We start from the raw sequence: 15576 nt of genomic DNA, 5'->3' as shown, positions 1-15576 counted from the left end.
TTTTTCTGGGTAAAATGAAATCATCACATTGAAGCTTAATCTGCCAGGTATAGGAACAATTGTGGGACCATCGATTTTGTGTAACATTCTGGACATTCGGGTGCAAAACATTAACCTGGCTGGAATTTATTTAATGTTCTTCTAATTCAGGCTTAACTCACCGTAATTCTGGCATAAAGACGAACTTAGATCAAATTATTTTTTGAAATCAGAAGCACTTTTTTATCCTTAGCCAAATATCTATTATTATTATTATTATTATTATTAAGCTAAGCTTTTCACCTTTGACAAGTTTAAAGAAGCAGAATTAGCTTTAATGTTCTAACATTTAAATCAGTTTCAGTTCAGTAACTATAAGTCAAGTTTAAAACACCAACCTAAGAAGGTACAAAAGCAAGAAGCAGTAAAATAATTTTTTTTTATATTTAAAAGCTTTTAAAATTATGAATCAATGTAAAAAGAACACTTAATTTTCAAGAAATATTTATGTTTGATTGATAGAATATTAGAGCAATAAAACACTAAACAATCAGCTGTGAGCTTTATTAGCTAAAATCAATTTTTATAAAATTCAGTTAATATGTGAACATTATTTATAAACAGAACTCTTTCCTATAATACTTTGTTGCAATTATAGAAACTCATCTGTAAAATCTAAAGTTTTTATATGGAAATTAGTATTTTCCATGACTTCCTAGTTAGTTTTGTAACAAGAGAAGGTGCATTTGGACATAATTATATTTAAGCCAGTCAGACATTCTGGATGATATGAATATTATAGGTGCAGTAGCAGATGAGATATGAATGCATGAGATATGTGATGTGTACCTGTTTGTAGAGTAAGGTTCTGTTTTTGTGCTTGTGGCTGGAGTAGCGACCCAAAGCGGCCAGGTCCTGCATGATGGAGTTGAGCGCCTCCTCGTCATCTGCAGCCGGAAGACACACATAAAAAATAAAAAAAACGAGAGAAATAAACAGACACAACTTAAGTTTTATTTTATAAAAATGAGTCATGAAATTAGCGTCCACATGGAGGCTTTTTTAACAATTCGATTTGACGACTGTCATGCAGTTAAAGCTGCAGCTTGTGTTGCCTCAGACCACACTTATGAGGCAACACCTGGGCTGCTACTTCCTGTTCTTGCACCATCTGTCGAGTTTCCACTAGTGGGAAAATTCCAGTGGTTGTTCGCTAATTTATTTTTTATTTTTTTAACTCACACATGCTTCTCAATCGTTTGCACTCAAACAGAGAGATCTTCATTAACTGGGTGCTTTCAGCGCTGCTGTTGATGAATCAATAATATTTAATAATGCACAGAGTATATCTATTGCGTGAGTTTCTGTTGCATGAGGCTGTTAGGTTCTGAGTTTTTCCCTTTCTGAATAGCAGCAACTTTTTTCAGGCAAATAAATCAAAACAGGTGAAAGCTTAAAATTGAAAGCGAACATTATTTACACTTAAAAGTAAAATGGGACAAAATTTCTGTTCCCGACATCTCTCTTATGCCATATAAACACACACGCTCCCTCATGTAAAGGAGATAATCATGCAGACGAGCGTGTCAGGCATTACCATATCAAGAGGCGTTAATGGAAGCGATTATCCGAGCCGTGTCTACGGTATAAAGAGGAGGTGGTTGACCTCCACTCAAGCCTGCCTGCTGGATGAATGAGTGACGAGTACATTCATGGCTAAAATGCACACACAATTTTTCCCACGCAGAAACCAGGCCAGGTGTGTGAGACAAACAGCACCTGCAGGAAAGATCGCATTCTTTCAGATGAAGAAACGCTCTGGAAGAGTGTCTCCGCGTGGAAGACCACTGGGGACGTCTGGAGGCCGGCTAACGCAGGCAGCAGATGGGAGCCGAGATGAAATTTGATCCCGCTCCATCCGTGCGGCCGGCTGTCTGCTGGCAGCGGGTCTCTCCGCTGGGTTCACCCCGAGGTCAGGGGGAGACCCTTTAACTTAGGGATATGATGTTACTGATGCATCAGTGAGACTTTCTCTGCTCACGTCTCAGAGGGACTAGAAGCAGCCAGCAGTGACTGAATAAAAGTGAATGTCTCTATGAACTCACACCCCGAGTTTCACACACGCAGAAACTGAAAATGTCTTCCTGAGTGCCTTTGAAGAACTTGTAAAAATAAATATTTAGGATTTTGGAATGCTTCTGCTGTTACAATTACAAATAAACCGAGAAGGTTACAAAAAAAACAAACTAACACTGTAAATAGAGTCACAAAAAATGGTGGCAAAAATCTTTCTCATTTTTAAAAGATAAACTGAGATAAAGCCCCATCAATTACACAGCAGAAATACTGAAATTACTTTTTTTTTTTTTCTTCTCCGAAGAGTTTTTGCGGTGCTAGTGGCTCGTATTTTTTCCACAGTAGGCAGACAGGAAGGAGGGTGAGGAGAAGACATGCGGTAAAGGTCGTCGGGACCGGGAGTCGAACCTGCGACGTCCGCGTCGAGGACTAAGGCCTCCAAACGTGGGGCGTGCTAAACCCCTGCGCCACCGCAGCACGCCCCCTGAAATTACTTTTTAAATAGAAATTAAATTTTATTTGTTTATTTATTAGCACTGATTAATTGCATCCTGAACTTTCTTTCCAAAATAGCTTTACCTGTAAATATCAGCTAATAATTAGTGTTAGTGTGTTATTGGTTGAAAAAATGGTTTAAGGGGAGAACATAAATCGCACGGCAAGTCTGTTTGCTCTGACCTGATGGTATTAAGAGGAAATGAAAATTCTCCCTGGGCCATTTTGGTTCCCAGACATAAGTCCTAAAGAAAACCAGTGGGATGAGCTGAAGAGAAGAGAGCATAAAAGAACATCCAGGACTTTGGACAATGTAGATAGTGTAAAGACTAATGATTAAAGATGTTTTTCTCTGCAAGCTATAACCTTGATCTCAAACGATTGAAAGCAGGAGTGAAAACTAGTTGTAATTTTTTTTATTGCATACAAATATGTACATTAATGCAGGAGTTTTTTCCCATTGATTAATTGAGCTCACATTAAATCTTACTGCAGGAGTAAAGTCTTACAAGAAATGCTTGAATCTATGTCACTGAATTGTGTCCTGTTTTGTTTGTAGGTCAAAATCCACTCAGCAGAGTTTCACTCAATCCAGATTTATCAAGAAAATGGCCTAGCTGCTCACTAGGAAACTCTAACCTTTCAACCCTGATCTATAAATCTGTGAGGCTGGGTAGCTAACATGAAAAGGCATCGATCCCCCTCAGCCAAACACATAGAAGTGGTATATCATTATTTATTTTTTCTGTCCCTAAACCCACATTGCAGCTGGAGTGAGGTACGAAACGACCCACAGCCCTCTGCTGCACAGCACACTCCCTTCACTTAGAGACAAACTAAATAATGGAGCGCGATAAGAAAAGTTACACCCACCATATCTCAGCTCCAGTGCAAATAGTGGAAACAGTGCAAGGGGTGAACTGGTATTCTTAGAACAAATGGCGATAAATCCGGCAAAATATGGTGTAATTATCCAGTCAAATACTTGTAGCTTTATTAAGTCAGGGCACTAAAAATAACAGAGTTGGAATAATATGCTTTTCCTGTCTTGCAGAAAAGTTGCCCAGTTTTTTGTTTTTTTTTCCTGTTGCAGAAAACTTTATCCTACAGGTATTTATTCATGTAAACAACTCCAATTTTGACACGGACAAATCACCTCCAGTATCTTCCTCCCTGAGTCTTCGAAAAGAAAGAAAGGTGATCACACGTGTAAATAAGCCCCATACTTCTACAAGCAAAAATGTGCAGGGCTTCACGCCGAAACTTTATTCTTGATACAAACACAGGAGGCAGAGGTAGTTATAATAATCTGTGGCGTCAACAGAGGTGAATGACTAACAGCTCGGTCCGGCCTGTCCGAGCAGGAAGGAACTGAATCACTGCTCTGAGCGCAAGCAGGCAAACCTGGTTTATTACTCCACACAGGAAATTCATGGATTTCTGACTGACTCAAGGAAAAACTGTTTTTTTTCTTCCCTTTGCCACTCTAACTGTAGAACGAATATTATGGGTGCCATCTTTTTTCTAGAATGAATGGTTTCTGTCAGTAGAAAAATACACAACAAAGAAATAAAATACGCTTTAAGACTTTAACCTATGGCTACTTCACTCCGGTTGATGTCTAACCAGAGATCTGCTTTAGATAAAATCATGTTTCAAAATGGCCCAGTCAAAGTCCAGAGGAAAATCTAATTCAAAATCTGTGCCACGAGTTGAAAATTGATTTTCAAAGCTCTTTGGAAAAGAGAAATAAGAAAAAACAAACAAAAAAACCCAACAAAAAACAATTCCAGATGTAAAAAGGTGGCAGGGAAGTTCCTCAAAATCTGTAAATGCAGCAATAGGCATTCTAAAGACTAACTTGGGGGGTTGAATATGAATACTTTTTTAATTTTTTGTAAAACATGTGGAATAACATATTCATCATGACTGGGCTATTTGTGAATTTGAAAGTGTCAAAATAAAAAAAAGTGTAGTTAATACTTTTGGAGGGCACTGAACAAGACAGATTTTTTTGTGCCTATTCTTTTATGAAGCATTTTTCATAATGATGGGCCGCAACCAATTTCTTCGTCATTTATCAATATATTGTATGAACATGTCTTATATACATTAAACAAAACAATTTAAAACAGAAAACCTATCACAGAGTCTCTCTAGTGATTTGTTGAGCCTGCACAGGCCCGGAGCTCTAGACTAACCGAAGCCCTCGCAGTCAAGGATACAAAACAAACACAGTCCCACAAGTGTATGGGATTGTGTGTTTCTTTGTAGGAGGCTTGGTTTGTTGCCTGTGGATAATAGCAGCGTGGGGAGAGCAGGAGGCTGACGGGTGCAGGGGGCAGTCGGTGTGTGAGAAATGCGTGGTGGTGAACAGAGCCGGCCTATAAATGAAATTATTACCTCACTCGGGCCTGATTCACGGCCACTCGCCAAGGTACAGGCCAGCCAAGGCTAACCGCCAGCGCGGTGGGAAGCCACACCAAAACTGTCAGTGACTCAGAAACTGCCTGCAAAAAAACTCCTGAAGCAGAGAGAGTGTGACCAAGGATTTGGATCCGATGTGCCGAACAGTTTGGGATACCTGCAGTTCGTTTCCTGAATTCCCCCATTCAGTCTTGGGCAAAATGTGACCCCCAAAAGAACAGGGGGAATTCCAGGAAGCCGGGGAGAGTGAGCAAAGTTGCACAATGGAGACTGATTACAGGACATTGCATCATCACTGCATCTTTTTTTTTTTCCCCTCCCCTTTTCTCAGGATTAAGTTGGAAACCGTGAAAGTGGCAGGAACTGCTGTCCGAGACAGTCGACATAAAAGGAGGCGTCTGCTTGCAGCTGCTGCTCAAGCAAACTAAACATGCGGGCTCGCATTTTTACCTTAAGTTTGTTTGGAGAACAGCCTCTGTTTTAAGAGACGAGTATTACTACTTGCAAATCAGTGCTGTGCACAGACCAGGAAGGCTGTGAGGAGTGAGGCAAACTGCCTGGAAAGACATTGAGGGGATTTCCTTGAGCCGAGAGACACATCATGGCAAAGGCATCCGGCGGGATTAGCAGCAGGAGCCAAAATATGTCCTCACTCCCCTGCAGCAGCCAGGTCCAATCTCTGACGCACAACACACGCTCAGATGCACACACATGCCAGCAAGACCCACTGTAAACACCAGTCTCTGCTCAGCTTATCGAAAAATGAAGCACAGTCAATTTAAAACCTAATGGATGTAATGTTTAAGTGTTTAGAGTTAATCTTTCACTAGGAGTAATAGCTCTGATGTCATGCTGGGAATTGTAGGTGTGTAACAATAGCTGTGCAAGCAATGTTTGCACAAGGCTTGTCCCAAAAGTCCAGTTTTTGATCAATAACTTGACCAAATCTACATATTGCATGACTTTTTTTTAAATATTGATGTAATTAGATATTGTGCATACAGTTAGGTGGATGCATAAAACTGCTACTTAACTTCATCTGCTCCTTTAGCTATGCTCAACAAAGACCTGTTACCGGAAGTAATTCCTTGCAATGCCAAGGAGCACCATGTTGTTACATAATGTCTTTATGTAATCACACGCAGTCATTTTTGGTATTTTTGCTTTCAGTAATGCATATTGCAATAAAATCATAATAAAAAAGGGAAGGATATTTTATCAGAGCACATGAAAATGAAGATTTTTATTTGTTTTAGTGTGTTTTACATCAGGCAATGACTAAAAGATTAGCGGGAATGCGTCATTATAGTTTCCCTTTTTAATTTTCTCTTTCCTTGACTGCTTATTAGATGTTATTGTTACTAGATTGTTATTTTATCTTACTAGATGATCAGATTTATATTATGTGCTATGTTAATAAAAAAAGTAAATTTCCCACATTTCTCTAATTTAAGCATTAGTGCTTCATTACCTTGTGTGTTCCTGTGCTGTCCAGGTCCATTCTGGAGACCGTCATCTGTAGCAGGAAGAAAGCAATATTCGTTTAGGATCATGATAGAAACAGCTCTGAAGCAAATATTTTAACTGCTGATTGCTATTCTTCAGAAATCTTCAGGCAAGTTCGTTAATCTTCAGATGTGGCTGGTTTAAAGATCAATGAAGGTACAAATTCAACATTTCCAAATGATAATGTTACTTATCTCACATCCCTTTTTTAAATTATAACTTTGTCCTTTTTTGAATTGCTCCTATCTGTACTGTTCCTGCCAGAGGAAGTGTAGAGGATGGGTGTGTTTTATGTGTGGAAGTAGAAGTTTCTGTATGAACGCACATAGAGCAACCTGCTTTCAAAAGCAACTTACCCATGTTTACTGTCATCATCAGGAAGTGGCCCTGTTGAACTTGAGCACAGAGCTCAACTTCTCTCTGAAAACGAAGACTTCACCCTGAGGCAAAGAAAAACAACAGGTTTTCAACATCCGTGAACTGGGTCATTTCTCCTTAAGCTAGCTGCATAATATTTCTGTGATTACACAAAAACAATGACTAAACAGGACGCAGGTGGTGGTACCAACACAAAGGTTTTATTTCCTAAATCGCTCTCAACGCTGGTGTTATTTACTTAATCTTTTCTCTAACCTGCTCTCCTGAGATTGGCATATCCTTTTATGAAAAAACAACAACACAGCGGCCAAGAGCTGCGTTTGATGCTGGCTGGTAACGCACGTATCTTTATTGCCTCTATCAAAACTGCAAGAGAGTCTCATTGAGGGAATTCCTACTGTTTAATGATAGAGCCGCATACCGCCTAAATCCCATGATGCAGCCTTTGGGAGAACAGGAGAAAAACCTGCCTCAGGTTAAGGGCATAAGCTTTCAAAGAATAAAATCAGCGCTTTGCGCTCATTAGGTGACACACACCAAAAAAGGAACATAACATATAGGAAGAATTATCTAGCTCTGAAGACAAAGCTTTTCGTTTATGACAAAGGAAGAATGCTGAATCATTGACATTCTGCCCTACTTGACCCAAATACCTTTCATACATGTTATAGCAAAAGATTTACTAAAATGCCTACTATTCTTGGAGACAATGACTGTGCCCTATGAGAGGCCTCATAGATAAAATTCACTGAAATGCTGAGGGACATATTTGTTTATTATTTAAGAGCAGAAATAGAAAAGGGGAACAGGAACTTTAGAAAAAAAACCAAAAAAAAAAAACCAGCTGCTCCACAGTGCAACAATGTGGTTATGAGCTCATATGTTATCCATTACAGTATCTATCAATTACCTTAACGGAGCTTTCTGCATATTTGTGTACAGCAAATAGAGTAGGGTTAGACCTAACACCAATCTAAATATATTTTTTAATTTGCATTCAAGAGGTCATATTTGAGGCCAGGAACAAATACCGGTGAGGAAATTCAATCTTTAAAGCCATTACTAGGCAATACATCTGCTTATGTTAGCGCTAACTACAATGGAAAAGGCCAGAGGTTCGTTAAATTAAGTCAAAATGAGAATTTTAGAACTGAGCTGCTGGTGTTTTTTGTTGTTTTCTTTTCCCACCAGCACTAACCAGTGCTGGTGTTGGAACCAGTTCTTAACCGGTTCTGAGAAAGAACTGGTTTGTTTTTCCACCACCCCAGAGTCAAGTCAGAACCACGGCATTGTGACAAAAACAACATTTTTGTAGTATTGTGTTTTATAGTTTTTAAAATGTTTAGTTTGACCAAAAATATTCAAACTAAATTTTGGAATTTTAAAATATGAAACTCACAAGGTTTCAATCTTCTGCTCTTCCCAATGATCCCGCCCAAAGCTCCTAATATAAGATGTTTATTCCTTTAGCAAATCAGCATCTGGGACTGTCTGGGATATCTCCAGTTTTTGGTGCAATGGCCAAAATTTACCTCAGAGGCCACAGAAAGAACTGGTGCTTAGTAAGCTCTAGCAGCAGGTAAGCTGTGGAACCGGTTTGGTGGACAAAGCCCAGAGAGGTAGCTGTTTTTTTTTTTTTTTTAAACTCACAGGATTACAGCTACTTATGTGTGTGGTTTCAGACACAGTGTTAGGGCCCCTTGAGTAAAATAAGTTAAGTTGCTGAATGAACGTCTGATGCCCAATTTTTGAACATCCAGTCCAATTCAGAGACAGAGACAGAGTTTCCTCCTACCTGAGTAGTTTGGCGAAATAAAAAGCAAATATCAGTTTGCTATACTGGATTTACTCTATCTAGGCCATTGCCTTCCACTAGATCCTCATTTCCCTGCAATGCTTCTTCTACAATTTGTCCCATTGAGCTTGATTTCTCTGATCGAATTTCAACCGGACCAACTAGCAAACAGAAGGAAATTTGTAAATAATCCAAATGCTGACATCACTCTCCCACGTAACAGCCTGGCAATGCGCTTTCATGTACCATGTACCTACAAACACTTCACCTTTCCTTATGATTCGTTTTGATCCCTGATTTTAATCCGTGACTGTTCATGTTTTCATCATGACTGTTCACAGATGAATATATTTCCAAACAGCTGCATTTTTCTTTTGTTCAAACACTAGTAGAGTAAACTAGTCTAATTTCAGATGCAGAGCAACAAGTGGGGGAGAACCGCCATGTGTTACTCCATCCTTTGGCCACTCCTCCAGATTCTCTGGCATTTCATTGGAAAGACTGCCAACTGTAGCAACTGCATGATGGAACTGTGGGATATATATAAACATCTGATCTTAATTGTTTTGGTAAGATATAGCAGGATACTAAATACAAGTCAAATATGTGATGTTCCCATGTTTTGTGCTATATACAAGTAGAATTGGCAGGTATCACTCAAAAGGTGCTTTTGAACCCTTTCTAGGGATACAAATAATTTCAATATCGACTTACTTTTGCATTTAAACGTTTTGTCTTGTTTGCCTTGAACAAATCAAGCTTGTTTTCTGGCTTTCAGTGTATGGAGCAATCGTTTCAGTGAACTCGTATGAAGCAGACATTTGACCTCCTTGCCATACTTGTACAGTTTTGGCCATTTTGCACTAAACTCTCATACAAAATTATTCATGCGCTACACATAAATTCATATCACACAGATGTTTATTACCTGCATTAATAAAAGACATTCATCCGTCTATTAGCATCTATTATCTAAACTCGCCTATCCTTGCAAGGTTGTAGTGCTTTTGTCCAGCAGTCATTGGGCATTCTTGTAAAAATTGTACTTTATATTACAGTTTACATTAATTTTGTTGTAGTGAATAATGTTGGAAAAAAATAAAGCTGGTAAAAACTTGATAAGAGACAAATTATCTGGTAAATATGACTAAAAGGTAAGTGGTTCTTCACTTTGTACGGGCATGTTCAGCTTCTCAAAATAGGCTGGTTTTCTCAAGTGTTTTGAATCCTCTAAGTCTGTGTACAGAAAATACCACTTGTCTCTAATACTTATGGCAAAAAAATGGTTCTCCTTTCTCTTCTTGGATTAGCGAGAAAACTTTTCACAACCACAAGAAAAACGGGCACAAGAGCAATTTAAAGATGAAACACAGAAGCTAAACGTCTTGAATGCTAAAACATTTACAAGAATAAACATCGTATGAGAAATGGCACTTGACTGGCCAAAATGGATTCAGGATTCAAAGTGAAGATAGTAAAGAAAAGTAAGACATCACCTGATGACAAGTTTCACAGTGCGAAAAGAAAAGAAAATCTGATATCTTCACTGCGAATATCTGAATTAGCCTGTGCTTGTTTGTCTGCTGCCACTGACCACGCATGAAAGAGACGAAGAACATGACAGGTGGTCTTCCAACACCATGCCGCCCAGTCTGTCGATGCCATGCACACACACACACACACACACCCATAGACAGTCACACACAAGCAAGCCTCTGTCCTTCTGCTGCCAGTCACCAGATGGTCCATCTGCTTCGGCCCTCTGCACAGCATGATGCCGAGCTGGAGGTGCCCACTGATCGCCAGCCCACTTCTCCACACAAGTGGGCAATGTGACAGCCCTGCTTATCGAAGATCAAATACTAAATAGTGCTCCTCCTGTGCTTGTTGCTCAGCAGCCACACGTACTGAGTGACAGGACTGTGTAAAACAAACCTGCAAACATTGTGACACATTTCTCGTGGATAAAATCAGCCAATAGGATAAGGTTTCTCACTTTCGTCAAAGAACGAAACACCACTCTAAAGCCGATCAAAAAGGACATCCCTGGAATTTCAGAACCAGCCAAAAAAAAAAAAAGTGGAGCTAAACTCTTTAAACTTTATACTGCAGTTTTATTTTTGTTGCAATGATTGAAGGGAGAGTGCAGCCCAGACTATGCGGGTCAGCATGTATATGCTGGTGAGCACACACTAAGCTCTTACAGCTCTCTTACATCACCCTCCAACCAAGCAAACACTGTAATGCTGGCGTTGGTCTCCAAGGGAACCCCCTCTTTCTTTAGACTGCTCAGCAGCTGCCTGGTGGTCTGAGCAGCATGGCCTCATATCTGACATCACTGTTGTGGAGTCCCAGAGTAATCAACATTTCTGAGGTCAAGTATCTAAACACTGTGGAGCTCAGAGGGCTTCCATCTCCCAGCTAAGGCCAAAGCAGATGGTCCGCAGAATTGTGGCAATTGGTACGTTCTGGATTAGAAAAGATGCCAAATATGCTGCCCCCTCCCCACACACACACACACCCACAAAAAACTTTCTTTTTTTTTTTAATCACAGTTAGCAAGGCATGCGTTTTAAGATACTACAATTTCAAAATTGGAAAACTTTATGTTGTCATAACATGACAGAGGAAGGACACTTCACTTTTCTCTTTCTGACAAAAGAGACAAATTTAGGTTTTTGGAAATATTTCTGGCCACGAAGAACATGAATAGTAATGTTGCAGAAACTAAAGTAGCACCACAAATTCCTCACTAAAACAGGCTAGGTTGTTATACTTGAGATAACATATAAAGAGCAAAACAGCAAAATGGCACAATATTTCATACAGTTAGCCAGGAATAAAATAAAGGAACAAAGCTAAAACCAACAGAATTTGTGTGAATCTCTGAGTACATAACAACATGTATGTACAAACTAGTTCTGGTCTTCCAAATAAAATCTGAACAAATTTAGTACCTTAATATCTAAAGCTGTTCTGTCAGTATTTTTCAGATCAACTTTGTCAAATGCTTAACTAAGATTCAGCAACACCATACCAAATGTTTTAGATATATCGTTGAAGATGTGTATTAAATACAACTTTTACAAACATGGATTCCATTCTATGTTGTGGTCAAAAAACAGACAGAAAAACAAAATGGACATATTAAAGGACATATAACTATAAGAAACAATGAAATACTTTAGCAGCAGTAAGAATATTTATTGCTGATTTGTTATGAAAATCATTATAACTTACTTGGTAAAATGCCATTTTTCGCTATAAATACCATGATACCATTATTTTTACTCAAGCTTTTGTTGCTTTGAGACTCTAATGCAAAAAACCAACTGCGGAAAATGTATTTTTGACATATTTTGGAAAGATTACAGTGGATTTCAGGGACAGTAAACAGAAACATTCAAACTCTAACAAATATGTGAAGGGAAAAGTACAGGTAAAAATGCATTCTGAATCAGCAAGTGTGAGGTTTTGTGGGGGGTTGTAACAAATGTCCCTTGACTTAATGACACATCACTGATTGTCTTAATCACACAACGTACAGGAAGTGAAGGGTAATTAGTAAGTCGTAGCTATTTAAGTGACTTACTCTTTTCACAAAGGTCAGCGGTGGGGGTGTCCTGCATCCTGAACGAAGGCCAAGACTGCCGTGTGGCTTCCCCACATGAGTCATAAGGTGTATGTAGGCTGATTCTGGGAAGCAGGACAATACAGCATGTCCTTTCACTCACTAATAAGCCGGACGAAGTGTTTGTATTCTTGTCTGAGGAGCTTATTTTGTTTGAGGTGTAAGCTTTAATTTAAGTGTCCAAACCCTTCGTCTCTTTGCTTTGCTCATGTATGTCATTGCAGTGAGGAAACCAAAGCTCTTACACTGGGCCTTAAAATCCACATATAATTTTTGATGTCATCGTTTGTAAGGTCCTAACTTTTGTTTCAAGTGTAAACAGAAATGTCAAGTCTAAACATGTTGAGAAAAACTAAGAACATCGCCAAACAAAAAATATTATTGGGTGTGAACTTTTCTTAATCTTACAACCATGACTTATTAGATGCATAAAAACATAAAAACACCAGGTGACAGAACCAGATAGCCACAATTCTGATTTGTTTTTGCTCACTATCGATGAATTTAGCAAAGCTAAGTGGTCAATTGTTTTTAAAAAAGCACACGTTCTGTTTCTAAGGTCAACTATGTGTTTCAAAATGAAGTCACAGGAAGCACAAAAGGTATAAATGACATTGCTATAAATACAACTATATATTTTTTAATAGTTTGCCACTTATACATGAAACATGCCTTTTTTGGTACCCCTCCTGAAGTGCTAATGCAAATAAGAAACTAGCAGATGAAATGACAGCAAGTCAATTTATTCATCCATGTATGGTAAATACTTCACGACGATTACAGAGTGGTCTGTAAAAACAGAAAATATCCATTATAAATCAGTTGTGTGGACAAAATTGGCTTGATGATGTAAGAGCAAAATGGGTCAACATTATTAATGGCTTATTATGAAGTGAGTCACAGAAACTAATAGTGTCCAGTGGACAAATATCTTATTCTGATTATTCTAAATCTAATGCCACATGAACGATGATATAAAATACAATTGTGACACCTTGGATTATTTCAAAATGTATTTGAGATTAAGAAAAGTAGTTAGTTTTATTAACTTGGGTAGCACCTGGACCATTTCTGCTACGTACGAGGCTACTAATCTTTTTTTGCCACAATCACCTGAAGAGATTACTCAGACCCTATAAATCCTGCGAGATTCCAGGTGACGATATACAAGTTAAATAAAACTTTCACAAAATTCACTGATGACAGGAGAGATTCTTGAGATAACGTCGGCTTTACACTCATCCGCCACTATATTAGATACACCTAATTTGCCGCTGACATCCTTTAATTCACATTCTGCCTTGGAGCAGAAGCTCAAGCTGCTGGTAGTGGTGGCATAAGGGTGTGGGGATATTTTCTTTGCACACTTTAGGCTCCTCAGTTCTGTTTGACTAGAATTTAAATGCCACAGTCAACTCAAGTATTGTCCCTGACTATGTCCGTCCAATATCATGGCTGGATCTTGCATGCAGATATCTCAGTCTGATTCTGAAGTATCCTCAGAATTGAGATAAATTAAAGAGAACTACAATCACTATCAGCTGATCTAAAAATAACCAAATGTACAAATTCCCCTGCTTTAACTGTCCACAACCCACCTACTGCCTTCCTCACAAAACTCTACAGCAAAGGGGAATCTGTGCAATCTGTAAAGTAAGCTGTCTTTTCCATTATGAGATGATGTGCTATTACAAGCACATTTACTTATTATGTTTCTCCACCCAAATGAAGCCAAGCAGAGCAGAGACGCAGCTCATAGACTTGAATAAGTCATACGAAACAAAGTGTTTGAAAACAGCAGTGCTTCAGGAAGAGGCATGGGTTGTAAAAATACAGCCCATAAAAATTACCTTGGAGCGCAGTGTTAATAAATTTGTGGTATTTCTAAATGACTGCAATGCCTGTCCAGTTGCTGCATTTTTTTTTTTTTAGCACTGTGGGGACACACTCGTCCTCCGTGTTATTGTACGACCCAGAGTGTGTGTAGTCTATCCGGCTGTCCTTGCAGCCTCAGGGCTCCATTTGCTGCTGATGGCATTGTCCTAACATCCAGACAGGCCTCGCAGACAAAGCTCAATCGAGACAACTTCCTCTGAGTTTCTGGAGCGCCGACCTCGCTGGAACCTCGCTGCCCTTTCCCAGATAAAGAAAGGAGACCCAGACTGACTCTACATAGCACCATGAACCCTTTCACTCTGACAAGATGCTGTCCTGTAGTAAGCTCAGTTCAAATTTGATTACATTTGCATTTTTGGACTTTGCAGCAATGACATTTGATAATGGTGAACAAATTTACAGGGAAAACAAATCATAAATGTTACATCTCTGTACAAAACAGTTAGGAATGTTAGGTCTAAGGACATTTTCTGAGCCTTTTGGTGGCAAAGATTGTTTTCACTGATTAATTAATTAATAATAAAATTAATTAATTAATAAAATCACTACATTTACCATGGTTATTAGTGAACAAAGATATCATTGTAGTTGTACAATCACACGCAATCTCTAAGCCCTGAATATAAGTGTGCCCCTGCTTCTTAATACTAAAATTAACCCAGCTGTCAAAGACACAAATAAACTGATATTTCAAGGCAAAGGAACAGAAAATGAACAAAACAACACTATTTTGCTGGGATTTTTTGCGCTAGGCCAAAAAAAAAGTCGTGCCTCACTGTGAAGTGAAGGGAAAACAATACATTGTTTCTAAATGGTTTTATAAGAAAACAAATAAATATCTGTCTACATCTGTATTCAACTCCTTCTTATATCCCTAAATACAAAAATACTGCAGTTAGGGGAAGAGCTGTAGTAAGTTTGCACAACCAATATAAACCCATCCACATAAAGGAGAGCATTATTCAGAAAATCAGACAAGTAACCTAATAATTCTGGAGGGGCAGCAGTGAAACACAGCTCATGAGGGAGACAGTCTTTTGACATGTCAAAAAAAATCCTCTTTGCAGCTTGTCATAGGTCAACTAGGGGACACATAACATATTGGACATGAGTCATGTAAATAACCCAGCAAACAGGTAAGAGAAGTTTGATGAGAAGCAAAATGGAACTTTCTCCCCTACAGTAATAATACTTTGCATGACAAAAGAGTAACATCACACTGAACACACACCATACCCAGAGTGAAATATGGCAGGGGAAGCATCAACCTGTAGACATGCTTTTCTGCAGCAGGAACCAGGAAGTGAATGGAAAGACGGATGGAGCTAGAAGAAACCCTCTTAGAGGGACTTAGAGACTTCAAACCAAAGCGGAGGGCCATCTCTTTGATGGG

The 15576-nt window shown here is 38.9% G+C and overlaps 1 protein-coding gene across 1 annotated transcript in view; it reads right to left on the bottom strand.

Moving 5' to 3' along the window:
* Nucleotides 1-15576, bottom strand: part of map3k22 (mitogen-activated protein kinase kinase kinase 22) — a 41250-nt gene that overhangs the window by 23147 nt on the left and 2527 nt on the right. Inside the window, exons 2-4 of the mRNA XM_032551263.1 lie at nucleotides 6840-6923; nucleotides 6449-6493; nucleotides 829-926 (exon numbers count right to left, since the gene is read on the bottom strand). Coding sequence (XP_032407154.1) covers nucleotides 829-926; nucleotides 6449-6493; nucleotides 6840-6858 — 162 coding nt within the window. The 5' untranslated portion in view covers nucleotides 6859-6923. The remainder of the gene's footprint in view (nucleotides 1-828; nucleotides 927-6448; nucleotides 6494-6839; nucleotides 6924-15576) is intronic.

Source organism: Xiphophorus hellerii, chromosome 21, assembly GCF_003331165.1.
Source record: "Xiphophorus hellerii strain 12219 chromosome 21, Xiphophorus_hellerii-4.1, whole genome shotgun sequence".
Taxonomy (NCBI): domain Eukaryota; kingdom Metazoa; phylum Chordata; class Actinopteri; order Cyprinodontiformes; family Poeciliidae; genus Xiphophorus; species Xiphophorus hellerii.
Note: the sequence above shows the minus strand (reverse complement) of the source record. Positions and strands in the feature narration are given on the sequence as shown.